This window comes from Marmota flaviventris, chromosome 14, assembly GCF_047511675.1.
Source record: "Marmota flaviventris isolate mMarFla1 chromosome 14, mMarFla1.hap1, whole genome shotgun sequence".
Taxonomy (NCBI): Eukaryota; Metazoa; Chordata; class Mammalia; order Rodentia; family Sciuridae; genus Marmota; species Marmota flaviventris.
The window spans coordinates 87,518,358-87,541,173 of record NC_092511.1 but is presented as its reverse complement, the minus strand read 5'-3'; the positions used below and the strand labels follow the sequence as shown (position 1 = coordinate 87,541,173).

Genomic DNA, 22,816 nt, shown 5'->3' with positions numbered 1-22,816 from the left:
GGGCCTCTCAGACTCCTTCATGGCCTGAGATTCCTAAGTTCCTTCCCAAGCCTGGTTCCTTAGACGCTTCTGAGAGTCCTTGCCAACACTAACGAATCCTACTCCCTGTATGGAGCCCCACATCACTCTGACTCACCAGGATCCCTTGTCAGCATTGCCTAGGAGAGGGGACCTTGGTGGGAGGGACCTCAGGGTTTGCTCTCCATTTGATGACATGCGTTCTCTTGCTGAAAGGGGTCCCGTATTTCCAGAGTGGGGAAAGGGGGCATGAATTTCATGATCAGTTGCTGCTTTCTTGCCCCCAAGAAGAAATTTCAGCCCCCCAAACAACTCCAACATTCTCTCTGTGCTCCCTGAGTTAAGCCCCGTTTTTTTCTTCCTCCTAATGAGCTTTGTCTGATCTTCAGATGAAGCTGGGAAGGAAAACATGGGCTTTGGGAATTCAGGAGTCCTTGGTGAATTATCTGAAGTTAATGAGACCAAGAAGGAAAATCGAGTTCAGCTGTGCAAATTAGCTTCACGTTCTGGGTCTTGGTGACTTCAATTGCAGATTCTAATTAAATGCCCCCAAATAACTATGAAGTGGCTTCTGAAGTATTTTTGACCTAAAAGTTTCTCTGACCCATGATCTAGTGTAAAATTAGTCTGTAGATGTTCTACTCGAAGGATTTCTATTTCCAGAGACACCACCACACCTATAATAATGTAAAAATGTGCAGGGACCCAGCTGGAGGAGGAGAAGGGGATAAAAGTGGAGCCCCCAAGGACTGGCAAGATGGTGGGGTACAGATGAGGCCCTCGGTTAGGTGATGTGTCTCTGCTGTCCCACTCAAAGTGTCTCCCTGGCTCCTTCAGTCCCAAACTGAGCAGGGCAGTGGGGCAGGTGATGGAATGTTGGAGGCACACTGGGAAAAGGGTCAAGAGGCAGGAACTCTTCCCTCACACCACAGTCACACCCAGTGGGTCAGCATAGGGTGCACCCTTCCATGATGCACAAGGATGAGGTACAGGAAGACAGAAAACACAAACCCCAAGATCACCCCAGACACGGCCAGTGTCTCAGTGTGGTCTCCCTGGGGCTCCTTCCCTCTGGGTCATTGCTCTTTAAACAGCTGTGACCAGAGCACAGGTGGAATAGTTCATTAAAGCACACCTGATACGCAGAGCCCACATCAGCGTTTGTTCATGCTGTGTTGTCTTTATTATAGTTAGTAGAGGAATTAAATGCACTTTTTATTGAGGTGCAAAACCCCACTCATGCACAGCTCAGTGAATCTTCAGTGTAGTCACTCAGGGAACCAGACCCCAAACCAAGAAAGAGGGTGTTATCAGAGCCCCACTAGCCCTTCCCAGTGGAAAGCCCTCTGCTGACTCCTCACTCACGGATTCCATGCCTGGGGGCACCCCACACAGGCAGCCCTGCCTAGAGCCAGCTTTGTGTGCTTGGCTTTCCCCATGACACTGTCTCCAAAGTTCATCCACGTTGTTCCATCCTGCTGTTGATTAGGGTGTGGATTATCTCTGGGATCTTACTATCGGTTAAGGCTGTCACTGCTCTAAATGTTCTGCACACATTTGTTTTGGTGGACATAAGTGTGCATTTCTGTTAGCTGTTGCACCCTGAGTGGTGTCTTGGGTCATGGGAGAGGCAGATGCACGGCTTGCAGAGAGATGGCCAGGTTTCCAGAGTGGCCACACTGCTTCTGCTGCACCAGCTACGTCAGGGGCAGTTACCATCCCACATCCTTGCCAGCACTTGGCTCTGCCCACTCTTTCCCTTGAAGCTCCTCTAGTGGGTGTTCAGGGGTAGCTCATGGTTTCATTTTGCATTCCCTGATGACACATGAGGTTGAAAAACTTCTCATGTGTTTATGGGCTTTATTAGGATCATTTTAGCAGCTGTATAATAAATAGCATATCTTATGGTTTCTCCAGAACATACATACTGATAGCTGGTCTTTGTCATTAGAAGTAATGCTACAGGTGTCTCTGTTCAGTAGTCCGTTACATATTTTGTATTATTGGCAAGAATCTTGTTATTGCTTACAAATCTTGTATCACTTACAAATATTGTTATCACTTATAAATTTTGAAGATTTGTTTTCTGAAATGCTTATACAACTTTAAAATGTGACCTGAGTATAGGAGAGCCCTGTGCAGTGTCCCCCAGGTCCACTAGCAACATGTGTTTTCATTAGATGAACAGATAAACCTCCACTAATTTAGGTGAAGATAGGTGTATTTAGCATTGCTTTCATTATTATAGAGTTTGGTCTCTTTTCCAGAATATTTACCATGTGTATTCATCTTTCATGAGTTCATACCACTTGCCATTTGCATTATTAGTGAATTTTTGTTCATTTATAACAGCATTACTGTAAAATGCAGGTTTTAGTACTATAGTTGTACAGCTGCACAGTTTGTACTGAATTTTTTTTTGGCTTGTACACCTTTGTGTGGGGGTGGGGATGGGCCAGGATACTGGGGATCAAACTCAGGACCTTGTATATGCTAAGAAAGCCCTCTACACTGAGCTTCATTCCCAGCCCCCATAAACCTTTCGACTGTACCTGCATGCCTGGCTGTGATTAAACCAACAAAACAGTGAATCTTTCCCTTAGTGATTTCTACAGTGGCTCCCCTGCCAGGCCAAGGCTCTGTACTGAGGTTGCTGAGGTGCCTAGCTGAGGGCCCCTGGGCATCCCCAGTGGAAGAGATAGGGGCCAGAAACAGTCTGCCTGAGGGCTGAGCACACTTTTCTTGTCTTCCCCTTCCCAGAACCTGGGACTTTTCAGGTAGCTCATGAGCTGGGCCCTGGGTCCTGAGTGGGGCCTGGCACTTCCTTCTGGGAACCAGGCAACAGCAGCAGGGGCAGAGGAAGGTTCAGTGGAGTCCTCTTCTCACATATTTATTTGGTTTTCAGCTGCAGCCCTATGTGACATGTACAACTAGTCTTATCTTCAGCGCCAAAAGGCATAGCCTCTAAGGGTTCTCCTGGGGTCTAGTTTTGTGAGCAGCAAAGCTCGGACTCAGATTCACATCTCCGTGTTTTTCCTAAACCCACTCAACTGCTCACTTGGCTCTGAAGGGCAGGCCCAGACTCCCCCAACAGATTACCCCTTGGCAGCTGGGGGAAGGAGTGGGCACTTTTTATTTCTTATTCTTTTAGGTTTGAGCAAGACTTGTGTTTTTGAGCCAAAAGTTAGATTGGGGTATAGAGCTCAAACAACATGGAGTAGCTCTTGGCTCCCCACTTTTCTAGGCTTTGTGTTCTCAGGAGCTTCAGATTGATCAGCTCATCAAGTTTCTGCTTTTCTGTTTTTAGATGATGGATTTGGATGATCTTCTATGAAGAAATGCCACGTGGTCCAAAAGCAAACATGTCCAGTAAGTCACTTGAATTTGAGTCAAGAGAAGAAGCCCAGGTCCTTCAGGTACAGAGTCATAGAAACCCGTGGGAAGATGCGTCTCCCTGGATGTGTGGAGACATTCAAGAGGATGTTTTTAACAGCCTTATGACTTAGCCTCATTATCTTGACTTACAAAGATTGGCTCCTCTGGATCCAGCAGGAGTTGTAGGACATAGGTTGGATAACCCCGACACCCCATTCTCTCTGCTTAACCTACTTCTGGGAGTGGAGTGTGAGCCCTGTGCTGCACCAGGGCAGTCTCTGTCTGACTCAGCCTGTGGCGGCAGTTCCCCCTGCGCCATCTCACCTCAGCACTTTCCCCTTCAGTTAGGCGCGGATTACCACTTGGTGCTTTGTGGGAAACAGAGCCTGAGACCAAGACACACAGGAGTTTGTTTAGCTCAGAGAAGCAGAAAAGTAGATTAGAGACCTGAGTTTTGTACCTCCAGAGTTCTTCTGTGCCCGTGGACTGCAGGCCTCTCACGCAGCTCTTGTCCCTATCCAAGCAGGGGTGAACTGATTGGAGATTATAAAGGATCTGTAAGACTTGCCTATAGGAGAGCATAATAAAGCAACAAGAAAAATCTCAAAAGCCTTATTTATTTATTTTTATTTTTTGTGATACTGGGGATTGATTCCAGGATGCTCTAGCACTGAGCTGTATCCCTGGTCCTTTTTATTTTTTAATTTTGAGACAGGGTCTCACTAAGTTGCCAAGGCTCGCCTTGAACTTTTGATCTTCCTGCTTCAGCTTCTTGAGTATCTGGGGTTATAGACATGTGCCACTGGATGTGGCAAAAGCCATTTGTATGAGCACATAAGTCACATCATTTATTGTGGCATATCTGTTGAAGAGAACATGTTTTCTTTATGGGAATCCATGGGTGCACCGTGTTGGGGGAGTGGAGGGGAAAAGTAGTAATTAGATGGGCTGAGAGCAGCGGGTATGCCACCCCAGTGCTTTATCTGCCAGAGGACCCTGGTTACTGCTCTTGTCCACGTTAGGTCTTGTTCTTTCTCCATAGTGCCTTGCAGTCACCATCCTTCTGGCTTCTTACCAGTGTTTGCTTCTATTTCTCAGGGCTTCTGCCACCTTAGGAGACTAGGACTTGGTGACATTGCTTCCTGGGGAATCAGGTGTGGTCTGACCCAGGAACAAGAAGCACATCCTCACAAATGACATCATGACAGCAAGAGAGCACAGCCCTCGCCATGGCGCAAGGGCCCGTGCAATGCAACGGGCTTCCACCATTGATGTGGCAGCCGACATGCTGGGCCTGTCTCTGGCAGGTGAGCCTCGCAGGGTCTGCCCAGGGCCCCTGGTGTGAGTTCTCAGCATGTAGGGCCCACACTGTCCAAGCCTGCCTCCTGGGCATAGGATGGACGGGAAGAATGGGGAGGGTGCTCTGCTGTGGCTTTCTTATGATTGATCTAGGAAATTGGGAGGGACAGTCAACCCTCCCCCTGGGAGGTGCTCTGCTAGATCCTGATCGTCATCTTTTCCAGTTTAAGTGGGCCTCTTTGGGGCCCATTTGCCAATAGATGATACAGGAATGTCCATAGTACGTACCTGGCTGTGACAAACCCTCTGCATTGTGGGCATGTGGACCCCAGAAGGAGGGGCATTGTGGTCTTAGAACCTGAGGCTTCTCAAAAGTAAAATGTTTAGAAAGCAAAGAAATAATTTCCTATAATAACTGGGGGTTGGGTGTGGGAAGAAGTAGAGTGGTAGATTTTATTGTATTAAATCTAAAAAAGCAAGGAAAGATTTAATAAAGGTGATTTTTTTCTTTCATTTCTATTCAGGAAACATACAAGATCCAGATGAACCCATTTTAGAATTCAGCCTAGGTAGGTATCATTTTAATTTTTGGGGGGCAGGGTGGGTACTGGGGATTGAACTCAGGGACACTTGACCACTGAGCCATATCCCCAGCCCTATTTTGTATTTTGTGTTAAGACAGGATCTCATTGAGTTGCTTAGCACCTTGCTGTTGCTGAGGCTGGCTTTGAACTCTATCCTCCTGTCTTAGCCTCCTGAGCTGCTGGGAATACAGGTGTGCCCCACCACGCCCGGCTTGTTTTGTTTTGAAAAGTATGTTTCTTAAAAACAAAACCACAAATCCTACCACGGGCACAGGTTTGTCTCTAAGAACTTGCTGCTATTGCCACCTCTGCAGAGGTGTTTCTAGGATGAGGCTGGAAGGAATCTCAGAGGCCCACAGGGCTACGGTCTCCTCAGAAACTTCCTGTCTGGGAAGTGCTCTGGCAGTCCTGGCATGGCCAGGGGACAGGGAAGTGAGTGCCTCAGAGCTGCTGCAGAGACTCTCTCCCCTCCTCCTATTCTTGGGAGAGGGGAGGAGTAAGAAAACTGGGCTTAGGGCTCTAATTTCTGCCCCTGGCCAGAAGAGTTTAGTTCTATATCCCTCGATTCCCTATACTGCAGAAGGTGATGATGACATCTGCCTGCTGTTCCTCTCAGTGAGAGTCAGAAAAAGTGGGTGGGAGCTGGGTGTAGTGGCACACATCTGTAATCCCAGCAATTTGGGAGGCAGAGACAAGAGGTTCACAAGTTTGAGGTCAGCTTCAGCAACTTAGCGAGACCCTGTCTCAAAATAAAAAATAAAAATTTTAAAAGGGACTGGGGAGATAGTTCAATGGTAAAGTACCTCTGGGTTTAATCCCAACCTCCTTCCCCCAAAATGGGTTAGAATGTACAGAGTCGAGGGCCAGGGCCAGAGCTCCTCTCTCCCCCAGCTCTTGGTGATAGTCAGCATTGGTTGTTGGCTCAGCAGTGATGTCCAGGAGGTAATGTGACATTAAAGAGGCACTTCTGGAGAGTCAGGTGACCTGAATTCTAGTTCTGACTGTGCCAAACAAGTTGCATGTCCTTGAGCCTGCCACTTGACCTTGCTGACCCAGTTTCCTCACGTGCTGCTTGGGGTTGCTGGTGTTCATTTGAGAGCCAAGAAGATCAAGGCAGTTAAACTCCCCTCCCCTCCTGAAAAGACTTGGACAAATTGCAAAACTCATAAAAATAAAAGTGAAGCATTATTAAATTAATAGTAAATTCAGAAAATGTTACCATTTCAGATTTACCTTCCTTAACATGTTCGGAGGGTCTCCCCAGCCTTGACTTGCTGGCTGGTCTGCAGTGGACATTGAGTGCTGGGCTACATTCTGGGGTGAGAGATCTGGGGATGCAGCCATAACCCTGCTGGAATTCCATACTCCTGCTCACCACCTTAGGAGGACTTTCTTGCTTTTTACAAATTGCAAAAGTTATTCACAGACTTTTGGTTTTAGCTAGCACAGTGAATATTTCCATATACCCCCTTGTTATAGATCAGAGTTTGGGCTCAGGTTCCTCTTAAGTCCCATCAGCCAGGCAGAGACTAGAGGATTTTTTTCCTCAAGAAACTCAGAAGCAGGGGCTCCAGGCCAGGTACACCAGCCCAGAGGAGATAGGATGCTAAGCCAGAGGAAGCCAGGAGTAAGTGGAACACTTTACTGAATAACAAGCTCCTTCCACTTGTCAACTTTGCTCTCATCCTCATCCACTCCTCCCAAAGAGACAGACATACTGCTTTCTGGACCCTAACCTAAAGCAGGCATGCTGAGCAGCTCCACACTCAGCATCACTTGGCCTTCAGTGCCCCATTCTTAAAAATGTGGACATTTGTCCATGCAAAGATGTGTGCTTGAGTGTTCACTGTGGTTCAGTTCATAATAGCCTACACTGGAGACACCTCAGATGTCCATCAGCAGGAAACTCAACTCTGTGAAATAGTTAGTTATGGGAGGAATCTCATCCAGGAAGGAAAAGGATTGCGTGGCTGATACGTATAAGCACCTGGGCGAATCTTGAAAGCATTGTGCACAACAAAAGCTGGAAGCAGTACACAGAAGCTGCATGTGTTGTGGTCCCATCCGCAAGAACCTCAAGGAAGGTTGACTTGTAGTGAGAGGAAGCAGGTTAGTGGTTGTTGGGATGGGGTTAGGACTGACTGGAAAAAGAGAAGGAACCCCTTTTTGGGGTGACGGAAGTGTTCTATATCTTAATAGTGGTGTAATTGTATGGGCATGGATGCTTCCCAAAACTTAATGAACTGTACACTTAAAATGGGTACTTTTAACTTAAAAATTGTAGCTCAAAATTTATTTAAAACAAAATGAAAGACCTGTGTGGGAGGCCTACAAATGAAAGAAAAAAATAGAACTTGGAAGAAACAGAGATGGTTCAGAAGTAGAAGAAAACATGAAAGAAATTACAATTTATATTCTCAAGAGAAGGTATTGTATCCACCAACAGGATATGATAAAAAAGAATAGCAAATGATGAACAAGATCAGTCCTTAACATTTTAAATATGACAGATAAAGTTTAGAAATTGTAGATGTGCAAAGAATTCTCCCAGAAAACAAAATTTTAAAAGCAAAGTAGGAGATGGGAGAGAAGATGAAAGTAGGAAATTAGAGAGCAAATGCAGGAAGTCTAACATTTAAAAGAGAAAATAGAAAAGAATGCAAGGGAGGAAATTACCAAGAAATAATATAAGAATTCTGAGAACTGAAGAATGTGTTTCTAGGTTAAAATGCCTCACAAAACCGAGAACAATGATTGAAAAAGGCATGCATCATGGTGAAATTTCAGAACACAGGAATTAAATGAAGATCCAAAAAACTTCTGGAGGAAAAAACTGTATTTATAGTTAGGAATAAAACTAACATGGAACTCCTGAGTCACATTGGAAACTTGAAGACAGACAGGCAGCAACACCTTTAATTATATCTTCAACCTAGAATTTTCTGTCCAAGCAGACTGTGAGTGGAATGTGAGGGCAGAAAAAACTTGTTTCAGCTCTGCAGAGTCACAGATGAATTGACTTCCCCCACTTCCTTTTTCTAGAAGTTATAGAGCATGTGCTCCACCCAAAAGAGAGAGGGAATACGTTGAGGAAAAAATGACTTGGTGTCCAGGAAACAGGGTCTATACTGGAGAGAAGTGGCTCATGATAAATGGCATATGCTTAACTTTAATCTTGTGGAATGTGAGTTTAACACAAAATTGAGCTGAAACGATTGAGTAGAGAGAAAGGATGAACATTGTATAATTAAATTAAAACTCCTTATCCTCTGTAATAGAAATTGGGACATTTCTGAATGTGGCAGCTCAAGAGCAGTAATGCTCTATGTTAATTAGATTCAGAGGAGAAAAGAGCTTAAGCAAGGGAGGGTGAATTTTATCTTCAGTGGATTTCACCACAATTTTTAAAACAGTGGACAGGAGTGGTGTGCTTGTGTGGGCAAATACTTTGATTTCTAAAAGAAAAAAGTCAATAAATTAAGAGTTTAAGAATTGCTCACTTCTGTAAAACCATACAGAAAGTGTTCAGAGGAAAAGGAAACCCTACTGGAGAGAGATAATCAGTTGGCATTTTCGTTTAAAACTCTTTTCAAATATATGTGTATTTTCTACCCTCACAAAGTTCTATTTGGGAATTTATGAGTGCAGCTGGTGGCAGAGGTGATGGAATTGTTTTTAGAAATGGCACCCAGTATTCTTGACATGCCCTTGTGGTGTAGAAAACTATCACTGGCATCCTTTCATTGAATAGGTGAATGTTTGCTTCATTATTTCAGCTGTGTTCCTTATTGTAACCAGTTTCTATTATTGAACATTTAGGCTTTTTAATTTGTCATTCTACATACCACCATAGTTAACATACTTAGATTTCTTTGTACATTTTGCTGATTATTTTCATAGGGCAAACTCTTGAATGTGGAATTGCTAAGTCAAATGATATGCACTTGCAATGTGTCTTACCAGTTTGCCTCAGCATTTAACATTTATTCGGCTGGGATTACAGATGATCTGGCTAGAGAGACAAGGCATGCACATTAGAGGTGAATCCAAATGAGTGAGTGACATGGGTGGTGATCAGCAGGAGATGGACTGTGGGCTGCTCAAAGGAAGCTCCAGGAGGCTATGGAAGTTGAGCTAGTAGTTAAGCACGGGGTGAGATTTAGGTAGGATGGGTGGGGGGATCAGGCTAGGAGAGAATGTCACTTGTGGAAAGGTTATGTTCTGAAAGCAGCCACAGCCCATCAGCAGTCTACCCATCCTGTGGCCACCTGAAATCATGGTGAAAACCAGTAGCCTAGAAATCACTGTAGGGAACAGAATGAGGTTGGAGATCCTACAAAGTTCTATTTGCAGTTGTCATTTGACCTGTCTGGCAGACTCCTAAAAAACCCCACTTGTGAGACTTGGCTTAATCTGGCCTCAGAATTCCCTTAGTGGGAGCAACTTTTTTTTTTTTTTTTTTTTTTTTCCTGAGAGCATGTCAGAAATGATCAGTGGCTAGAGTTGAAGAATATCTCAGTGTCTATTTAGCATGTGGCCCTGGTTCAATTCCCAGCACCATAAGGGTGGGTAGGGAAATCAGTGGTAATTTTTTTTTAAAGCATTGCAGCTGCCTGAGGCTGTACTAACAGTTGAGGCAAACAAAAAGCTGGGGGTGGGAGAAGCCTTTAAAGGGAAAGCTGGGGAATGGTATGTCCATAAGGAGCTTTGAAAAGCTCTGGCATGTTCATGGCAGCTGGCACACATGCAGGGCTGTGCACATGCTCAGGAAAGACCTGAGGAGGCTGAGCTATCTCCTCACAATGACCTTGAGGCTCCGCACAAGCAGGAAGTGAAGACAGTTACAAACTGCCTTCCTGAACCCCGAAGATGTAACCCAGTCTGCACACAGAAACTTCTAGCAAAAGCACCACACATCAGGGCTGGGGATGTGGCTCAAGCGGTAGCGCGCTCGCCTGGCATGCGTGCGGCCCGGGTTCGATACTCAGCACCACATACCAACAAAGATGTTGTGTCCGCCGAGAACTAAAAATAAAATAAATAAATATTTAAAAAAAAAAAGCACCACACATCAGAGGTTTGTGGTTTCTGGTATTTAAGGAGATCTCTATCCAGTTTTATCTGACCACTAAGCTTAATAGTAGTTGCTACAGTGGCCACATGTGGAAGAGAATTAGATGAGGCAAGTCCCTGAGTGAGTGACAGAGGTGGTGAACATCAGTAGCAACAGAAAAGCAGCAACAAACCCTGGGGAGGGGAGGGCAGGGCAAGCGACCTGATTTCCAGAGTTGCCACAGTAGATTTTTTAAATCTATTTTTCAACAAAGAATTGAGATATGCAAAAAGGTCAAGAAAGTATGGTTCATATACAGGGAAATTAACAGAACAAAACAAACCTATAGTCAGTAGGAACTGACTATAGGAAACACAGGTATTTGACCTACTAGACGAAAGTTTTAAATCAACTATTTTAAATATGTTCAAAAAATGGAAGGAAATCCTGTCTAAAGAACTAATTAAAAGCATGAGAACAGTATCTCACCAAATAGAGAATATCAGTGCAAAGGCAGAAAAGAACCAAAGAGAAATTTGTAAAAAGAACCAAATGGAATTTCTGCAGTTCAAAAATATAATAATTGAAATTAAAAATCCATTAAACAAGGCTCAACCACAGACAGAGAAAGAAACTGCAAATGTAGAAGACAGGTCAATTGGCATTTTTCAGTCTGAGGAACAGAAAGCAAAAAGAAGAAAAATAAAGAGAGTGTCAGAGCCGTGTGGGACAACACCAAATAAGTGTACCAACATAGGTTTCAATGGAGTTCCAGGAAAAGACAGAGGGGAGGGGAGAGAAAAAATACTTGAAGAAATCATGGCCAGAAACTTCCCACATTTGATGGAAAACATATAAGAAGCCCAGTAAACTCCAAGTTGGATAAGCTCAAAGAGATTCACACCTGGAGACATTATAATTAAACCATCAAAAGCCAAAGAATTTAAAAAGCAGCAAGAGAGGTGACTTACTATGTACAAGGGATCTTCAGCAAGAGTAAACATTTCTTATCACAAACTCTGGTGTTCAGAAGGAAGTAGGATGACATATTCCCATTCCTGAAAGGAAAAGCCAGTCATCCAACAATTCTATATCCAGCAAAAAAGTCCTTCGAACGTGAGAGATGAAGAGATACATCCACGTGAAGACATGTATACAAATGTTTATAGCATTATTTTGTAATAACTAAAATGTGTAAGTAACCAAAATATCTTAATTGATGAATGGACAAACGGTATGCAGTATGCCCATTCAGTAGATCATGATTCATCACTAAAAAGGAGTGGAGTATTGATACTGGCTGTAGAAGGAGTAAGCATTGAAACCGTGCCAGATCGAAGAAGCCAGAGACAAAAGGCCACATTCTGTGTGATCCCATTTATATAAAGTGTCCAGAATAGATAGATATATACAGAAGAGATTAGTGGTTTCTGGAGGGCTGGGGAAGAGGGATGGATGGCAAATGATTGTTTATGGCCATAGCTTTTTTTAGTATTTATTTTTTAGCTATAGGTAGACATAATATATATACATATTTATGTGGTGCTGAGGATCGAACCCAGGGCCTCGTGCATGCTAGGCAAGCGCTCTACCTCTCAGCCACAACCCCAGCCCATATGGGCAGTTTTGTTTTTCTTTTGAAGTGATGATAATGTTAAGGAACTAGATAATGGTAATGGTTTCAGAACTCTGTAATACCCTACCAACCACTGAATCGTATACTTGAGGGTGGTGGATTTTATAGTGTGTGAAGTAGATCTTACAGAAAATATCTTTTTTAAAAAAAATCAAAAGTACACTACTAAAAATGAGTACAAACACATAAAAACAAACAAAGGAACAATCTCACAGCTCAAAGAATAAATATCAAGAATCAGGCATTTTGAGTGAAGAGATGTGACAATATCTGGCATTGTATTATTAAATGCTTAGGAGACCCAGAAGAAGAAAAAGAGACAGAAAGAGGAACCGCAGGCCAGAAGTAACAGAAGAATCTTTTCCTGGAAGAAGGGTGGATGTAAGACCCAAAATGTTCACCAACTGCTAGGTGTCTCCTTTTGAAACTTGTAAATTCCAAGGATAAAGAAAAAAACTTAACATGCTTCTAAATGACAATGAAAAACCAAATCCTACCATTAAGGACAACTTGAAAAAATGGAGAAAAATCTAGAAAAAAGGAGCAAAAATCTAAGAAGTATCTTATTCATGTTTCCAGGAAACTGATAACTCTGTAATGGAGCTGAAGGTGGAGACACAGTATTGTTGTTGGGTTTTTTTTTTTTTTTTTTTTTTTTTTTTTTTTGAGGGCTCACAGTGACTCCCAAGAAAAAGCTGAGCAGGGCTTCAGATACTTCAGTACCAAAGTGATGGGAATTATTTTTCTAAGGCCCATAAGGGGAAAGATACTTGGTGAAATTCCTTTCACTTTGGTTTAGAATAGAAAAGACTGTACTTCTAGATTAAAGGGAACCAGAAGCAGGCGCTTGCTACAGGTCCACTCAGTTCCCAAAAGTTAAGAATGTCAGTGCTTCTTAGAACCTGGTAGAGGCAATCACAGGTCTTTTCTGAAGAAAGCATCATCTTGGGCCTCAAGTCATTCCTATAAACAATTTTTAAAAAGTTATATTCAGCATAAGTTCATGAATTTTGAAAAACACAAACAGAAATAACAAACAATAGAAACAGACCCACAAAGATTTGGGATGTGAAAGTTGCTGGCTGTTTTAGTGAGGTTGGGCTGCTGGAACAAGAGCAGAGACTGAGTGGCTTTAGCAAAAGAAATTTATTTCTCAGAGTTCTGGAGGCTGGGGATTCAAAGATTGTGGAGCCAGCAGGTCCACTGTCTGCTGGCTTTGCAGGTGACCATTTTGTTGTATCCTCATGTAGCAAAGAGCAGAGCAAGGAGAGCATGTCTCCTCTTTAAAGGCACTAATTCCAACTCACGAGGACTCTGTTGTTGCGGCCTAATGGCCTCCCAAAGGCTCTTCCTCCTGACACCAGCATCTTGGGGTTAGGATTTTAATATGTGAATTTTGAGGGGATACAGGCATTCAGTTCATAACATTAAGTTAAAGGGGAATAAAGAGAATAAAGACATTATTGACACCTCATCAGAGAATGAAAAACCATAAAAGAACCAAGTGAATATTCAGATCAGCAAGTTTAACAACCTGTGGGTGGGTCTGAGAAGCAGAATTGACACAGTTGAAGAGAAAGTTGATGGTCTTAGATTATAAGTCAAGAAGAGAACTTCCAAAAGAAGCCAGAGACAGAAAATAATGGAAACAACAACAATAAAAACAAAAGAGTATAAAAAAAGTGAGAGTATCTGTTTGTGTTCAAGAAGAAACAGAGAAGGGTCAGAAGTGTATGTATTGGACAAATTATATTATATATTTGTATGCATATAAAGTATGTGACAACAAATTCCATCCATATGTACAACTATAATGCACCAATAAAAATTGTGGGAAAAAAATAAAACTACCAAATTTAAAAAAAGTGTATTAATAGGTGAGCATTTTTTCCCAGCTAATAAAATTCAGCAAGTCACAGAACTAGTAAAAATAAAATATCCCTAGATACATCATAGTTAAACTGTCGGAAGCCAAAGTCAATGGGAAAATCAGTAAAGTTGCTAGAACACAAACAAACATGTACAAAAGCACAGATTAGCAATAATTAGACTGACTGTTGACTTCATAACAGAAGAAATAGAAACTCAGAGACACAATGTTTAAAGGTTTTAGAGAAAGTAACTGCCTAGAGAAAATAATCTTAAGGATTTGGGTACAAATAGAGACATTTTCAGACCATGAAAGCTGAAAGAAGGTGTTGTGAACACAGACTTGCAGTGTAAACAGTGCTGAGGTGTTGAGCTCACAGGTGTAGAAAGGACTGGAAAGCCAAGCACTAGAAGGGCCCTGGGCAAGCTGGGCATAGCTCAGTGAAGAGTGGCTGTGTGAAATAAAGCACACACATGCATGTGCCAGCAGAAGAGCTGGTGTGGCCATGCTAATGGCAGGCAGAGTGTAATTAGAACCCTAAAGAGCAGTGTGGGCTGTGTGCAATGGTTAGATCCTTTCAAAGGACAATGATAGCCAGTAATTTCCTCCAAGTGGCCTCTTGAACAAACCTTCTCAGCCAAACCGCCTCAAACACAGCAAGGCGTCTCCCACCCCAACCCCTCCATCAAGTTTGCCTCTCCTCCTTCCATTGCTTTGTATTTTCCTGACTTTTCTTTTCATCATTTTCTTTCTTTCTAATTATTGCTTCTTTTGTCTGTATTACTGTCTTCATCCCAAGCCTTCTCCTCCTTCTGCATTACCTCTGCATTTGTCCCTCCTGTTGTGGACATGCGGATGTTTTTTTAAATTAGAGTTGAAGGTAGACTTTCTATTTTTTCATTGTGACAGAATACACATAGTATAAATGTTACCATTTTAAACATTTTAAAGTGTACAGTTGAATGATATTAAATTATATGCCTGCCACCACCACCTATCTCCAGAACGTTTTCATTTTGAAAAACTGAGTTAATTTTACTTTTCTCTATTCATAATTTTAAAGGGAGCAGCTGAACATTTATGTTTTTCTAAATGAATCCCACCAAAAAAGCTAATTATTTTTACTGCTGTTGAACATTGATTTGTTGTGTATTTTCTCAAATCCAAGATATACCTTTTTCACATTTTAAAATCTCTTTAATTTAAGGAAATAACTTCCTCTCAATGGCATAGCATAGTTTAATGACAGTGGGTTTTGTTTTTCCCCTTTCATAGTGCATTTTATGTCAGAGAGCATGTTAGATTCAATGAGATGTAAGTTTTTCCTGTGGATCACTTCTGTGATAGAATTATCTGAGATGTGTACTATTCAGAGTGTACTATCAGATGTGTACTTCAGTCTACGTAGCACATCATATTTTTCAACCAAAATGGTTCTGCAAGATATCTTTAGTTCTGAGAAGTTACACTGAGTATTTTGCACATAATGTGTCTTATTAGGAGAATAGATGAACAATGACATTTTCAAAATAAAGTGTTTTTTTTTTTTTTTATTTTGCCATAGAATTTTAATTTTATTCCCAATATACATTGATGCTCACACCAAGATGCGGGGGGTGCTGGGCTTAGAGTTAGCCACACTGTCACAGGATGCAGGCACGTGGAGCCCTGTTGTAGATTTCAGACTTGTGTCTTCTTGGTCATTTGGTTGGAATTCAGTTCACTATCGAAGGCCAGCTGTTGGGGGCATATGGAGGACCCCCAAGAGAGAGAGCTAGCTCTGTTTTCCGTTGTGTGGACGTAGGAAGCCATCTTTAACACCACCTGCCTCTGCAGCTGTGGGCCTGCTGTCCTGCAGGGCGGGAGAAGGGCAAAGGAAGGGGGAAAGACTGAAATTTGTAAAATCACTTTCCTGTGACAGTGTGATCATCTTATCCTCCCGAGTGTCATCGTCTGCTTTCTTTTGGCTTGGAACATACAGCTAACCAGCGCCTGGTTTTGAAGAATTTGTTTTTTTCCTGTCTTGATTCTGTAGCTTGCAGTGAGTTGCATACGCCATCGCTAGATCGAAAACCAAATAGTTTTGTAGCAGTGAGCGTCACCACCCCTCCTCAGGCGTTCTGGACGAAGCATGCACAGACAGAGATCATTGAGGTGGGTGTTCTGGGGGCCTGGGATTCGCTGCCATGGTATTCACAGCCTCACCGGACACTGCTCCTTTCCGAGCATCTTAGCTACAGTTGTGTTTATGTGAGTTGTTGGTTTTACAGAGTTTTCAGTACATTGATATTTTTCATTCCACTCATTTGCCATGTCCTTGACAGTTTTTGATTAACTATTTGATGGGTATTTGGAGCAGTGATCTTCTAAGGTTCATTGCCTCTTAAGAAGGCCTAATTCTTCCTTGTCATTTCCAGCTGGCTGCTACTTTTAAATTCCATAGGGTTTAATTTGGAATTGTGCTCTTTTTTGGGTAAGGAGGTGACGGTATTGGGGATTGAACCTCAGGCCTCATACATGCTAAGCAAGCACTGTACCACTGAGCCTCATCCCTGACCTTTTTTATTTTATTTTGAGATAGGATCTCACAAAGTTCCCCAGGTTGGCTTCTGACTTTTAGTCCTACGGCCTCAGCCTCCCTAGTAGTTGGGATTACAGGAAAAAAATTGTGGTTGTTAATCAAAATTTGGAAGAGTTCTGTCTATTAATCAGTCCTCTTACTGGCACATATCCTTAGTTTTGTTGGTTTTTATTTTTATTTTTTGTTTTTCACAGTAGTGGGGATTGAACCAGGTCCTTGCACATGCTAGGCAAGTGCTCTACTACCAGGCTGCATCCTAGTAGTAGAGACAGGTCTTGCTTGCTAATTTGCCAAGGCAGGCCTTGAACTTGTGATCCTCCTGCCTCAGCCTCGTGAGCTGGGATTATAGGCCTGCACCTCTGCACCTTGCCTATCTTTATATCCTTTTGAATTTTTTTAAAGTACTTTTTTTGTTGTAAATAGACACAATACCTTTCTTTCTTTCTTTTTTATGTGGTGCTAAGAAACCTAGTGCCTCATATGTGCCAGGCAAGCGCTCTACCATATATGTTAACTCTACTTTAAATTAATTTATGCATGTACTGAAAAAATTTTACAAAATCCCTTAAGATAATTGATGCATCACATAAGTTGCAGTGTGAAATTCCATAGGGTTTAATTTGGAATGTGAAGAATAACCAACTAAATTAAACTGCATTTACATTATTTTTACATTTTCACATAAAGACATAATAGTACATAATTTTACATAAAAACAGTTTTAAATTTTGGAAGCTAGAGTATTCTTTTAGTCTCTTAGAAACTTGTTTCCAAGGTTAGGTCAACTGTTGTGGTTTTTAGCACTGCCCACACATCAAGCTCAGTGAGAGGTAATGACACAGGGGCAGAGTCCCTGTCCTCGGGTGTTCCCAGCCTGTGAGGGGGGAGGCAGAAAGGAACAGGTCCACCTCCATACACAGCACCTTGGGGCAGTGTAGAGTAGCACGGTGAGGCAAGCCAGGACACGGCGACCTATCTAGCTCTGAGGGTCAGAGCAGCTTCCTTAGAGGGGCTGGATGAAATTCTGCCCCAGCAGGTCCAGGGTGGAGCCCAGGACTCTGTTCCTCACAGACGCCCAGGTGATGCCCACGTGGCTGGTCCTCATGTGGAAGAGCTTGTTCAGTGGTAGCTCTGCAAAGGCAGCATGATAACAAGCATCATGTGGGTTTGGGAATAGCTATCCTGCTTAGTGTGGGCTCAGGCAAGGAGGGCAAGGACAGAAGGACTGGATGGCCAGAGAGTTGGTGATGTGGCACACAGCCAGCCACTGCGGGCTGCAGGGAAGTCACATGACCAGGTGTCCTGATTTGGACAGGTGTTTGGGGGAGTTATGCAGGAACTGACTTTGGCAGAGGGAGGAAGTGGAAGGAAGGGATGAATGTGAGAGAGGCTCAGGAGGTGGAGCTTGTAGAAGTTCATGGCTGCTGGGTGGTTGACAGTGATGGAGGAGGCACCAAAGCAGGCCCACAGGTGTTTAGCCTGCTTGGAAAGAGTCAGAGACAGCTTTACCATGGATGATGGAGGGAGATTCCCCAGGAGGGACTGTCCAGCAGACATGGAGAGACTGGAGCTGGAGCTGCAGAGAGAACCAGCCAGAGGCCCGACATCAGAGCATCACAGCAGGTGCCAACAGGAAACAGAGCAGCTTAGCTATGGTGTTCCGCACTGCCTGAGAGAGAGGATGCCGTAGCGCCTTGAGGGGCGGGCTATGTTGCCAGGAAATAGCCACCTATGATCTAGAAACTAGCAGCTGGGCCTAAAAGAAAAATAGCTTTGGGGCTGGGCTGGGGCTCAGCAATAGTACACTTGCCTGGTATGTGTGAGGTACTGGGTTCGATTCTCAGCACCACATATGAATAAATAAAATAAGGGTCTGTCAACAACTAAAAATAAATATTTTTTAAAATGAGATAGCTTTTAAAAGTCAAGCTTTAATTATTCCAAGCAGAGGAGTCTAGAAATAATAAGCCATTTCTTCTTCCCTGTTTGTACATCTTAAAGAGACAGCCCAAAGTGGTAAGTCCAAATGTGCAGCACATCTGAAGCCGTGACACTGAGAATAGGTGTGCATGTGGCACACGGTTTCACTTTACAAAATTCCTCCTCCTGAGTGGGAACCTTAGAAATGAGCCCACAGTAGCAACTTGCACCGCAGGCCTATTTGTTGTGTCTGGATCTTAACAGTCTGCGGCAGACTGCATTTTCCTCTTTGGGATAGCACATTTTTGGTCTCATGCTGCCATTACATTAGGTACTCCGAGTCAGTAAAATGTTAGTTTCTCATTCTGAAAATGTTAGATTACTTCAAAAACAATTATTTTTTAAAAATCCAACTCTGATTGTTTTCTTTTTTCTTCTAGGGAACCAATAATCCTATATTTCTGAGCAGCATTGCCTTCTTTCAAGACTCTCTTATCAATCAGATGACACAAATCAAATTATCTGTATATGATGTCAAAGATAGATCTCAGGGAACAGTTAAGTAACATGCCATGGTTCATGGAATTTTCTCCCCATTTTTACAGTTGTGTAATCATTTGAGTGAGTGGTGAGCACAGGATTGATTTCACTACTGGCTCACAAAGCAACTCATGTCTAACACATTTGTCTTTGGGAATTGCTTTCTGAGCATTCCTCATGGGCTTCTAAGATGAGTGTGAGATGGCTATGGGAAGCAGCACCACTCCCCTGGGTGTGGCAACTGGACCAGAGGCAGATGAGTGCACTTATGCTTCTCTCTCTCTCCGCCTCTTCAGATGTATTTACTTGGCTCTGGAACATTCGTTGTCAAAGATCTGCTCCAGGACAGGCATCACAGGTTACACTTAACACTAAGGTTGGTATTTGCTCTTATTCCTTTGAAAGGCTCTGGAATTGTGGGTCCAGGGACAGGTGGGGAAAGGCCCTACTTCCTTTTCTGAGAGGACACCCTGGCTTCCCCAGAGGCAGGTCTGAGCCAGTGGTATTTTCTGCTGAGGTAAGGCAAGATGAACCACCCTGCCCATCAGAGAATCGGTCAGGATGGAAATGCGTGCTGTCTGTCGGACATATGAGCACAGCTGTATCAGATCTAGAGGGCCCAGACCTGATAATACTAAATGTAGCTGTCATCTTCCCTTTCGCAGTAGAGCATAATCTCCTGTAGGGAGGATTTTTTTTCTGCTTTGTTCATTGATATTCTAACCACCTAGAACAGGGCTATGCTCAGGAAGTGTTTGTTGAATGAGTGAATGAATGAAAGGGAAACCCCCACTGCATCCCTAGACAGGAAGATGAAAAGTGTCGAGATGTCAGTCCTTCTCCAAGTGATTTTAGGGGCAGTTCCCACCAAAACCCTGGCATGTTGTTCTTTATTCAAAATCATGTAAAAATTGGACATATATTGCCTAGGGGAATAATCTAAAATAGCAAAGAAAATTCAACAAAGTCTCTGCAATTTTGAGGCATTTGGAAGCTACCATAAGTAATGACAGTGTTGGGAGCATTGGCTGTCCAATCTGCCCACAGGATGAGAGCCCTGCATCAGTCCTGGGTGTGTAGGGAGAACGCAATGCAGGAAAAGGAAGAATATTGGTTAAAATTAGAGCTCATGTGAGGGAAATTGCTGTTGAGGGAAAATATGTAGGTAGATCAAGTGCCAGAACTAAATCTAGTTGGATTAGAGTTAGTTGTGAGAAGTGGACATCTTCCTTTGGAAAAGGAGCTCAAGGACTTCTCTGGGCATGAGAACAGTGACAGAAAGTCACAAAGGAAATGGTCATTAGATATGATAAAAATTGGAACCAGACTGACTCAGACATCATAAATGAAACACTTGGGGCTCGAAGGTGTCCCTGGCACTCTGATGGATGATTCAGATGGGCACAGCCATCATCCACCCTGAGGGACCTTGCTGGTAAAGACAACCAGGGCTGGGGTGGCATGGGCTACATCACTTCAGGATGCAGGGCCTTCAGGCAGTCCTGTGTGGTCTCAGTTTGCCTGGAGTCTCAGCCTAGGCCTAGTGCTCATGAAGCCTTGAGGGTGAGGTGGGAAGGAACAGAAAGTGGTCCATTGCCAGAAAAAGATACTCTTTATCCCTGAATCTGAGATGCACCCTATCACCCCTGAGCAGTGACCTCCAGGGCCAGTGGTGGCTTCTCGTCAGGGAGGCCCCCTCCTACTTCACCAGGCGCATCCACACTGTCCCATCAGATGCAGCCCTCTCTTGTGCCCCCTGGTTTCCTTGTGTGTCTCTCCCAGAGGGGGCACATAGCAGTGACAGGTGACTGACTAACCAGCTGGCTGGGTCTTGCCACTCCCAGGACCCCTGAAAAGTTCAGGATGGCTCAACTTTGCTTTTAAGCAGAAAAGACACACAGTGACAACCCTCACCAAAGCACGCTGCTTATTGCAGGTCTGCAGAGAGTGATCGTGTGGGCAACATCACCGTGATCGGCTGGCAGATGGAGGAGAAGTCAGATCAGCGGCCCCCTGTGACCCGGTCTGTAGACACTGTCAATGGCAGGGTGAGTAGGCCACCTCCTTCTCTCCCTCAGAAGGACTGGGAGGGCCAGTCAGTTGGTGTTGGGGCTGGGCCTCTGTGCCTGCTCCTTGCAGCTGCCCCGCAGGACACTCAAATCCTCCAGGCATGGCTCCAAGGAGGAGGAGAGAGTGAGGACTCGGCTTGAGAGTGTGAGAGGAGAGGCTGTTGAGACCAGGTCATCCCTTAGATTTTGGTAATAACTCTCCCCAGACACACACAGACCCCATAGTCACCTCGTACACCCCATCTCCTCAGGACCCACTCCTCTCCAGCAAGCACCCTCCTGCCCATCCCTCACTCAGAAGCCCTGAGCCCTCAACGAGAGCTCTAATTTAAGAGTTCCAACACTGCATAGTCCTAGTTGTAAGGTCTGACGGTGTCTCATCTTATTCAGAATGTGCCTGTCCTTCCCTTTTGTTTTGCACACCACACCACTGAAACCCGAGGTGAAGTGAGTGAGGAGACGCATCTCTGAGGAAAATAGGGTGTGCGTGGAGTTTTCCGGGTGCCCGGGGAGGGGAGCGACCTTGGCATGGGCAGCCCACTCCAGAGCTTCTCTGTGGCGCGGGAGTCCCCCTTTCTGCTGAGTGCACTGGAGTAGGCCGGGTCTCATGCTTTCCTGGTCCTGTTTTTAGATGGTTCTGCCTGTTGATGAGAGTTTGACTGAGGCCCTGGGAATCCGATCCAAATATGCCTCACTGCGTAAAGACACTTTACTGAAGTCAGGTAAACAGCTTCCTTGGTTGGTGCTCTTGTCTACTTGGGCCCTGATTGTCACCTGCCTGTTGCTCGTCAATGTGCCATTATTTCAGCAGTGCACAGAGTTTGAAATACCTAGAGGAAGGGTCTCTTCCTCCTTTCACCCTTTCTTGTTTCACATTGGTTTAGTGACTGCCATTCCCCACCTCTAGCCCCTTGCACTTTAAAGTTAGTTACCTTTTCTGGGACAAAAAGGTTGCTTGTCACAGGGGAGGAACGTTGAGGCTCAGTGGCTTGGTGACTCCCTTGGAAGAACAGGAGAGGACTTGGGAGCATCAGCATCGCCGAGGGCCTGGGTGGAAGGACCCAGGAGGCAGGTCTCATCCACCACCTCTACCTCCCCCACCTTCTACCTCAGTGTTCGGGGGCGCCATCTGCCGTATGTATCGGTTCCCTACCACCGATGGCAACCATCTGCGGATCCTGGAGCAGATGGCGGAGAGTGTGCTTTCCCTACACGTGCCCCGGCAGTTTGTGAAGCTCCTGCTGGAAGAAGACGCGGCCAGGTGAGGCCCCACTGAGGGGCAGCCACTTGTCAACCTACATGGTGTCCCTTCCTTCCCGAGACTTGGTGGGCAAAGGTGCACTGGACTGAGTCTCTGCCTCTGCTTGCTCATCTGTATCACAGCTCCCAGGGCAGGACTTCACACGGTGGTGTGTCTAAGACCCGGAGTGTGCCCAGAACTCAGCACTTCTTCCTGCCCTCCCCTTTTCTTCCTTCTCTTCCTGGCCTTCAGGAAGTTTGAAACAGCTGCCTGGTGGTTTCCTAGCTTAGGGCCACAGAGGTGGGGCCTCCACAGGACTGAGGAGGACCTGTCCAGGCACTCTGGCTCCCTGGAGCAAGGGTCCCGCCCCCTCAGCCCCACTTATCCCAGGGCATACTCCATCAGTCCTAAGGCCTGCAGACTTTGTCTTCTGTCTGTCCCAGGCTGTCATTTCCACTCCTTATTCTAAAATGATGTTAATTATCAACACCATAGAACAGAAGCATGAAAGACAACAAGACAACCAGAATCCCATTGTTCTAATACAACTATTTTAATTTTTTTCTTGAAAAAAAATTCAAACTTGGAGAAAAATGGCAAGAATAATGCATTGAATGCCCAGATACCTTTT

The 22,816-nt window shown here is 44.2% G+C and overlaps 1 protein-coding gene across 5 annotated transcripts in view; it reads left to right on the top strand.

The window, feature by feature from the left end:
• The window catches only part of Inpp4a (inositol polyphosphate-4-phosphatase type I A), a 134,340-nt gene that overhangs the window by 68,321 nt on the left and 43,203 nt on the right, over positions 1-22,816 (top strand). For 4 of the 5 annotated variants that reach the window (XM_071601859.1, XM_071601856.1, XM_027950632.2 and 1 more), the window contains exons 2-10: positions 3,326-3,387; positions 4,492-4,700; positions 5,217-5,261; positions 15,871-15,989; positions 18,777-18,893; positions 19,173-19,252; positions 20,813-20,924; positions 21,577-21,667; positions 22,059-22,206. In XM_071601859.1, the coding sequence (XP_071457960.1) occupies positions 4,595-4,700; positions 5,217-5,261; positions 15,871-15,989; positions 18,777-18,893; positions 19,173-19,252; positions 20,813-20,924; positions 21,577-21,667; positions 22,059-22,206 (818 nt within the window). In that variant the 5' untranslated portion in view covers positions 3,326-3,387; positions 4,492-4,594. Of the gene's footprint in view, positions 1-3,325; positions 3,435-4,491; positions 4,701-5,216; positions 5,262-15,870; positions 15,990-18,776; positions 18,894-19,172; positions 19,253-20,812; positions 20,925-21,576; positions 21,668-22,058; positions 22,207-22,816 lie in introns of all 5 variants that reach the window. The other variant, XM_071601857.1, reaches the window with a different exon arrangement.